Raw genomic sequence first — 9,452 nt, 5'->3', positions numbered from 1 at the left:
ATGCGGACATGATATCCTATTTACAAACACCGTTAGAACAAATCCCTCTATTCATTAAGAGAATGTAACTATATATCTATCCTAACCACTTTGAATACAGATACAAAATGGACATTCATCTGTATCCCCTTTTGTTGTTAAGTTCCATTATTTAAATATTATAGGTGTGTAAACTCAGCAAAATATTCTAAAAGAGTTCAGTAGTCCATTATAGTATTGGGTCTTCCTCTTCACTGGCAATGTCAGAAATTGTTGACCTGAGTTCCCTACAGCTCAACATATGGAAAATATATCTTAATGACAACATCTTCTCACTAACTTTACTTTTTTTTTTTTGAGACATAGTATCACTATGTAGTGTGGGCTGGCTTCAAATTCAGCAATCCTCCTGCCTCAGCCTCCTGAGTGCTGGGATCACAGGCATGCACCACCATGCCCAGCTTCCCAACAACTTTAAATATAATTTGCATTTTAAAAATAAGAAGCTCTGTGACATCAGGAGTTTCCTGGGTTTCAGTCAAGGTCTTACTTTGTTATTAGGCTGATCTTGAACTATGTAGCCTGGGTCTGTCCTTGAACTTGCAAGGATTCTTCTGCCTTAGCCCCTTGAGTGCGGGTCTTACAGGTGTCCACAGGCTTCAGCTGCCACTGCACCACTAACTCCCCAGTACTCTTGAGGAACATGTTAGCCATGTTCTCTTCTGTGGGAAGTCCTTGCAGCAGCTTCAGGGGATGGATTCTGATGAGATGCTTGACCACTTTCAGTTTTGCATTTACTGAAGGGATGTTCTTATGAACTTGAGGAGTGTGTGCTTTTTCTAATCCAAGCACCTTGATTATATCTTTTTCCCAATACGGTCATCTTATCATACTTTTTATTCTGGTAACAACATGCAGGTTATGAGGGTGCTGTGGATCCCCACCATACTTTTCATAATCTTCAGGTGAAGGCTGAAACACTTTATCTGGAATTCTTGATTTGGTAACTGTGATGAATCCAATCTGTACCCATGAGAGATTCCACATGTTTTGTCACAGTCTGCAGCCTGCCTGGGGGCCTGTGAGCCACTGAGGGCAAAATCCCTGCCTTAGTGTTGTAATTATTTGTCAGCACCTGCTAAACATCCAAAGCAAGATGTGGTATTTTTATACAATGGAGTACTACTCAGCTATAAAGAAAGATAAACTTGAAGCCTTTACAGTAAGTGGATGCAACTAGAGGCCATACTCATAAGAGAAATTAATCAGACCCACATTGTATTGTCTCCCTAGTGTAAGAAGCTAAAAGAAATAAAACCTGAAAAATATAATACAGTAAAATAGAGAAAAACTGAATTTAAGGATTAAACAATGAAGATGAGGGGCCAGCCAAATAGCTCAGGTGATTAAAGTGCCTGCAAGCAGGCGCAGGGGCCAGGGGTGTGAATCCTAGGCCTGCTGTGCCAGCCCTGACCCCAAGGTGCACTGACACAGCAATTGAGACTGGGCATGGTGGCACACGCCTGTAATCCCAGCTCTTGGGAGGCTGTAAACAGGCTGATCACTATGAGTCTGATCTAGTAGTGAGACCCTGAATACCCTGTAGACCCTTTCCTAAAATACAAAAAATAAATAAATAAATAAATAAATAAAATAAACAATGAAGATGAGAAAAGAGGAAAAAGGAAGGAGGAAAACATGCAAGTGTGTATACAGGACAACTTCCATGAGTTTTTGGAAAATAGCAGTTAAATATGTAGAATGTTCACCTTGACTAATTCTGTATGCTGATCTCTGAGACATAAGCAATGAGATCAAGGACAGCAATGTATAATACAAAAACCATGTTTTTTGTATTAAGTGTTCTATCACTGAACTACTTTTAAAAACTTTTTATTTTTATATTTATTTTTTTTGAGACAGGGTCTTAGTAAATTGCCCAAACTAGCCTTGAACTTCCAAATTGCCTACGTCAGCTTCTGGAATAGCTGACATGTGCCACTATGCTAGGGATAAACCTAATTTTTAAAAGGCTTTTTAAAAATCTGTCATCTTCAAATTTTGGGTTGTTTGGTGTTTTTTCTGAGTACTGGAAATCGAACACAGGACCTTGCATTTGCCAAGCAGGTGCTGTACTGCTGAGCTATATTACCAGCCCCCAAGTCCACCTTTTGATACCTGATCATAAAAAAGCCACTGCTATCACAATCATACTCAGTGAGATGGTCCTTACTTCCATTTTGTTGTTGTAGTTGTTAAATACTAATAATAGCTTGAAGCTCAGACAGTTTGGTTGTCCCACTCAGAATCTTCTTATAGGGGACAAAGTGACCACCCAAACTAAAGGGAGGACGCTTTCTAGACCACTTTCTGCAGCAGGCCCCACATGCACCTGATTGGAGGCTTGTTCAGGAAGTCAGAAAACCCCCGCCCTATAAACCTCCCCTGCCAACCATTACTGGGTCCCGTGTTAGAGTAACTAGTTATCTTTGCATCTTATGAAAGTCATCACAGAATATTATCATGAGAGAAAAATTTGAGGGACAAAAAGGTAGCTTGGTGGTCTAAGTGCCTGCCTGGCAAGCACAAAGACCCAGGTTGTGGGTCTTTGACCCACAACCCATTTGACTCAAGTGTCAGTGATATAGTGTATGCCATCATGTCTGACAACATTTTGTAATTTTAAATGACAACAAAAAGATCACATGATAGTAATATTACACATGAAATGAAACTCCTTATGCTTGCTTAGTCCTACAACACAGCAGTAAACACCACAGCCCAATGCCAGGTGGCCACTATTGGCAAAACCAGGATTTAAAGATTGGTGTTCAATGCCACTTGCTCTAAATTATTTCAAAAGCAGATGGCTATTGTTGATCCTAAGGCAAAACTGTTTATGCATAAAGATGAAGGCTTATGAGTGAATGGTATATTCTCAAACTCAGTATGTTGAGGAAGAAAAACACAGAAAAGTCAAATTTACCAAAAAAGTCTCAGCAGGCACTTTTTCTTCTTGTTCAATAAAAGGACATAAATCCAGTCCCTGTGCCTCCCCTATCCCATGTCCAAATTTGTGTAAATGTTTAATGCAATTCTCAATTGTGTGGTATATGAGGACTTTGAGATCCCAATGGGCAGAAGCAGGATTCTGTGGAATGCAGGACATCTGGTCAACCTGTGGATTATCCTGTATGCAATTCTGAAAAACTGGTAGCAGACCCCTTGATGCGACACGATGCTGTGAAAAGGGAAGAAAAGACAAGGCAAACAAATACCTCCACACAGCCAGGGGAGCTGTTTCTCATGAGACACCATTTGCTAGGTCTGTGGGCCTTCCTTTATAATCCTGGGAAGGCATTCAACACATGTTCCTTTTTTTTTTTTTTTGGTGGTACCACAGATCAAACTCAGAACCTTGCACTTGACAATCAAGTGCTTATTCCACTGAGCTATCTCCCCAGCCCCTAAAAAGCACTGTGGGGGTCTTTTTTTTTTTTTTTTTTTTTTTTTTTGCAGAATTGGGGATTGAACTCAGGCCCTTGTGCTTGCTAGGCAAGCACTTTTTCTACTATTCACTTATTTGGCCCCTGCATGTTCATTTTTGCACTAATTTTCTGCAAGTTTTCTCAGCAGCTCAAAATGAGAAATTGTAAAGAGCAATTTGAAATGGATCTTTTTACTTTGAAGATTTTCAGTATTCTTGAGTTCACAAAGGTTCCTAAAAGGCCTCCTTTTTGTTTTTTTTTTTAACATCAAATCCATGTTAATAATAGGGAAAGGAGGGCCAGCGAGACAGCTCAATGGACTAAGCACCTACTTAATCAAGAGCTGGGACTGGGGTTTGATCCCTGGCCCCACAGGCAGGTGTGGTGGAGCACGCCTGTAATCCCAGCACTGTGAGGCTTAAAACAGGAGGATCACCACAAGTCCTGAGGTGAGTAGTGAGACCCTGCAGAAAATACATTAAAAAAAAAAGTCAAATAATAGGGAAGCGAAAATTTACAAGAGGATTTATTAATGAAATTCTAAAACTGTTGGTTTCAATATTCCACACTCAAATAGTTCTCTGTGGACATCATGATCAACTCTGAAGATCATTCTTAGTGATCTCAAGTGTCAGTGATATCAAACAGCAATACTGCTTCAGAATAATCTTTTCTTCCCACTGCTACCAAAAATCAATGACATAACTGCCCTAGTTCAACAAATCTTTGTGAATCTATACACTGAAATACTTCAGAGAAATTTATTTTATTTTTGTGGTTCTGGGATTTGAATGCAGGGCCTCGCACATATTGGCAAGCACTCTACTAATTTACCCCAGCCCAAGATATTAGCATTTGAAAAAAATACTATTAAAATGGAGACCAGGTCCACCAACTTTATTAGTCAGTCTTAATTAAGTAAATTCTGATTACCAGGAAGATCTGGATACAAATGTGATCTTTTGGTTAGCTATATATGGACTCTAAAAATATGATCAGTTTGCCTTTTGTTTCCTGGAGCAATTTACTAATTGTCACTCTTGTAATCCAAAGAAATTAATAATTCTCAAAAGATCTATAATTCCATCTTTTGGTGTGACCTCCAGTGAACCCACCCCTTTTAAAACTTCTGTATAAATTCAAGATAAACAGAAATCTGTCTCTGCTAGTAAGAAGCTGGGTCTCCTTACGTTACTGCTCTCTCATTTAGTATAATAAAGGAATACATTGCCATACTCTAGAAAATATATAAATAAATGTAAAGTTAAAATATTCTCAATAACATATCCTAAAAAACCTTTCAGTGATTCACAAAATCTTTCATTTTCTTGGCCACGGGGCTGCAGGGCAGGAGCGCAGTGACAGTTCCCAAGGCTGTCACTGCAGCATGGACAGGCCCTCGGGGTGCTTTTCCAGGCGCAGCTTCTTGCTGCAGTGCTGCTCTTCACTCGCAGGCGTGGCTCTCAACACACCATCTGGCATACAAGAATAACCTCATGTCAGGATGCTCACTTCCAGCGCAAGGGGCTTGTTTCAGCCATAAAAGTTGAAAAAGCAAAGCAACGCTTAAGTAAAGGAACATTCTTCTTTTCTTTTTTTCTTTCAAATTATCAGCTATTTTAATATTCCACACTCAACTATTTCTACAATCAATATTGATTCTGGAAAACTCACAAAGAATCAGGTATCTGATGACCCTCACTCAGCAATGTATGGAAAATAATTCATACAACATTTTGAGGGGTGGAGAGTCATTATTAGGCTGGAAGAAACAAAACTCACATACTTATGCTCCAAAAAAAGAGGGAACTGCATTTGGGGCAGGGAGTATGGGCTTGTCACTTCACACTCTATAGAAGGACAATGGCATAATCTGCCCTGGACAGGGTGGGACAAAAGCCTGACTTCAATCTCTTTATTTTATTTTTTACTTTTAATAGCTTTATTGATACAATAAACTATATGTGTTTAAAGTAAACTCAAGTATCTGGGTGTGATGATGCACACCTCTAATCTCAGTACTTGGGAGGCTGAGGCAGGAGGATTGTTAAAGTTTAAGACTAATGTGGGCTACAAAGGCCAGCCTGAAGATCAGCCTGAACTGCATAGGGAGATCTTGTCTCAAAAAAACAAAAACAAAAGAAGTAAACCCAACATAGTTAAAGTGAACAGTCTGATAAGTTTGAGATGAGTACATGCCTACAACCATAGTCAAAGCAATGAAAATGTCTAATACTTCCAAGTTTCCAGTTGCCCTTTGCTGTCAGTCTCTGGGGGATATGCCTCCTAGCCACACTGGTGAGTCTGCTCTGTTCTTTCTCCGAACCTAGGACACCTGGACCCCGGTCAAAGTTACCCACCAGAGTGGATCTGGAAGGCTTCTATCTTTCTCAGTTGTCCCTCTCTGTGATATTTGAAATGCTTTAAAAAAGAATATAAATGGGTATTCCAAAGTCAATTAATAAAAAGAACACTTAAGAACCAACCTAGTTACACGTGGTGGTATACACTTATAATTTCAGCATTTTGGAACATGAGGGCAGGGGCATCTTAAGTTTGAGGCCAGCTAGGGCTACTTAGAGAGAACTTGTCTCCAAAAAAGAAAATAAAAAAATAAGAAACAAACAAATGAAAAGCAAACCCCCAGATTCATCTATGTTGAAGAATATATCTATAATTTATTTATTTTTACTGCTATGTAGTAGTTCAATATAGTATGTTGTGGGAATATACTATATTTTTATATAATCTCCCAAGATAAATATTTGTACCATTTCCAGTTTTTGCTTTTTAAGAATAATGTTTCAATCAGTTCTTTGTTTTTCTGTCTCTTATATAAAATACAAAAATCTCTTTAAGGTGTATACTTAGAAACTGAACTGCTGGGTCATGGAGTATATGCATGTTCAGCTTCACAAAATAATGACAATTTATTTTCCAAGGTAGTTGTAAAATTTTCAGTCCCACCAGCAACATAAAAATTTCCAGTGAGCCACCTCCTTACTAGCACCCTTGCTGGAAAACTTAACGGTGTGAATGTAATGGGTATAAAACACTGCTTCAGTGTGACTTTAATTTGCATTTCTCTCACCATTACTGAGTGTGATCATCATTCATGCATTTATCAGACACTTGTATTTTGGTTGTTGTGAAATACCAATAACTACCATTCTTTATTAATTTTTCCTTAAAAATTTGCAGGACTTCAGTAAATGTTCTGGAACCAATTCATCACGTGTGAAAAATCTATTCTTGTAATGGCTGACTGGTCTTTCCACTTTCTTGGTAACGTCTTTTGGTGAGGACAAGTTCTTAATTGGACTGTGTACTAGTAATCTTTTCTTTGATAACCAGTATTATTTGTGTTCTGCATAAAGTATTATTTCTACAATAGACTGTAAAGATATTCTGTGTCTTCTAAAACTTGAAAAATTTTAGCTTTTCTGCTTTTAACTCATGAGGGACTGACATTTTAATATTATACAAGGTCAGAATTCATTATCTTTTTTTCTATGGATAACCCATTTAAACAACTATATTTTAATATTTTAGTCTATGTGCTGCTCAAGTGAGTACACCAGGCCTATATATTATATTTCATTTATTTATTTATTTTTCTGTATTTAGGACAGGGCCTACAGGGTCTACAGGGTCTCACTACACAGATCAGACTTGTAGTGATTCTCCTGCTTCAGCCTCCCAAGTGCTGGGACTGTAGGTGTGTGCCACCATGCCCGGTCTCAACTACTGTCTCAGCGTGCCCCACAGGCAGGGCCGTCACAGCATGCAGGGGATCAAATCCCGGTTGCTGCACTCTGCATAAGCAGGTGTTTTAGTCCGCTGAACTATCAGGCCTGCCCACCATGCCTATCTTTTGAATAGTCTACTTCTGCCCCTGTGATGCAAATGGCCCTCACTGTCAAGATGCTCAACTACTAACTGATGGAATAGTACACCACATGTCATATCAAAATACTAACAGTGTGCCCATTAATAAACAGTTGCTTAACTTGCCCAATGACTTTTTATTTTAACAACTATATATTTTTATTTCTAATTCTATCAGATCCTTTGCAAAACTGCTTGGTCATTTTTAAATAATAGCTTGCTTCTTGCTCATTTTAAAAATGGCACCTTTACTTATTACATTTTCTGCAATCTACCTGATGACTCCACAACAGAAGTCCTTCAGGTCTAAATATACTGTTTTGTTGTTTGTTCACTCACTCAGGTGGTACATTTTCTCCCACTTTGTCCAGTTTTCAATCATGAATTCATATCTTCTTGTATACCATGGGCCTCAACTCAATCACTCTCCTGAGAGAATCTAACTTGCTCCTGCCATGCATGTGCTGTGCCTACCTGGGAGCCAGGGAGCTTCCTGTAGACAGGATCCCCAGCTTATGTAGGAGTCTCAGGCTCAGTTCAGCACCTTGCAACAGATGCCATACTCCTTTGTTTTCTTGAAAGCACAGTGATTTTTTTTTTTAAAGAATGCACATTATGGGTTATTTGGATTCCAGTTCTACACAGCAGAAGGACATTGGGAACAGTCATTCAAACTGCCACCTCCCTTCTATTTCTGTTCCTTAATTGGCAATGAGAGGGCATGAACCCAGACACTCCCACCTTGGGACAGATTGACTTGGCAAAAGGTCAAGCCTCAGCATAGCAAGAAACCTATGGTTTCAACTTGTACCCATTTCATTCTTATATCTATTTCTCATCAGGACAAAAACTGGAAAGGAACCACACAGTGTATGATTTCGTTTCTATGACATGGCCAGATTAAACAAATACACCAAGTAAATTAGTGGTTTCCTAAAGCTGAGGTAGGGGAGAATGGAGTGTGGTGGCAAATGGGTTCCTTTCTAGGACAATATAAATGTTCGGAAAACAGTGATGGTTCCATAACTCTGAATGCACTAAAAGCCATAAAATTCTATACTTTTTTTTTTTTTTTGGTTTTTGGGATCGATCTCAGGAACTTGTGCTTGCCATGCAGGCACTTATACAGCTGAGCTATCTCCCCAGCCTAAATTCTATACTTTAAAAGGATGAATTTAAGATATGTGAAGTATAGCCTAATAAGGCTATTACATAGTTGAAAAGGACTTAAGGATATTACTGATATAAAATACTTGCTCAAAATGCTTAGAAACATAAAGTCATCCTTTAATGAATAATCACAAAGCAAACATATACTGAACCACCCTATAGATCAATAAACAAAACATTGCCAGTGAGTCAGAGGCTGTCCTCTGTCCTTTGTCCCCCTTCCAGTTTCAGGACTTTCACCACAGCATGCTTTCCCTCTCCTTCGGGACCTAGAGATGATAACCTTGGACACAAGCCCTTCATGATTACATGTGACAAATATTTTCTAGTCCATAGTTTGCTTTTGCATTCTCTTAATAGTATTTTTTGATGAACAGATGTTCCTAATCTTAACACAGATACAGTAATTCACTTTTGTGACTACTGATTTCTATATCTTTTCTCTAACCATATGAATAATTTAACTGACACCCTCAAAATTCTCACTGAACATATGTTAATTAACTAGATCTATATATTTTCTTTTGTCTTGACAAAAGTTTAAAAAGAAAGTATAGTTGATATTTATTTAAAATTACAAACAATAAATTTACTACTTAAAGCTAATTCAGAACACAGTAAATCAAGACATTCATGTTTTCATTGAGACTGTAATATTTGATTTTTGAGTAATCAAGATATCATCAAGAAATTTTATAGTACACTTCCACTTAGAATCCAAACAGTTATAACACAGATACTTTTCTCTGGGAGGACTTTCATACATTCCTAGCCTGTTTTCTATTTTTTATTTTGAGACAAGATCTCATCAAGTTTCACACCCTGGATTTAAACTTGAATTCTTCCTGCCTCAGACTCTCAGAGCCCTAGAATTACAGGAGTGTAGCATCATGCCTGGCTAAGCTATTATTTTTATTTTTTTTTATT

The 9,452-nt window shown here is 38.2% G+C and overlaps 1 protein-coding gene and 1 pseudogene across 3 annotated transcripts in view; both read right to left on the bottom strand.

Moving 5' to 3' along the window:
• Positions 1-473: 473 nt before the first annotated feature.
• Positions 474-1,974, bottom strand: LOC111817202 (annotated as a pseudogene).
• A 2,253-nt stretch (positions 1,975-4,227) lies between these two features.
• Cdadc1 (cytidine and dCMP deaminase domain containing 1) overlaps positions 4,228-9,452 on the bottom strand; it is a 56,028-nt gene continuing 50,803 nt past the window's right edge. For all 3 annotated transcript variants that reach the window (XM_004633127.3, XM_023717257.1, XM_023717258.1), the window contains one exon: positions 4,228-4,942. In XM_004633127.3, coding sequence (XP_004633184.2) covers positions 4,845-4,942 — 98 coding nt within the window. In that variant the 3' untranslated portion in view covers positions 4,228-4,844. The remainder of the gene's footprint in view (positions 4,943-9,452) is intronic.

The sequence above is a fragment of the Octodon degus genome, unplaced genomic scaffold, assembly GCF_000260255.1.
Source record: "Octodon degus isolate 3935 unplaced genomic scaffold, OctDeg1.0 scaffold00051, whole genome shotgun sequence".
Classification (NCBI taxonomy): domain Eukaryota; kingdom Metazoa; phylum Chordata; class Mammalia; order Rodentia; family Octodontidae; genus Octodon; species Octodon degus.
The sequence above is the reverse complement of the archived record's forward strand: the minus strand, read 5'-3'. Positions and strand labels throughout refer to the sequence as shown.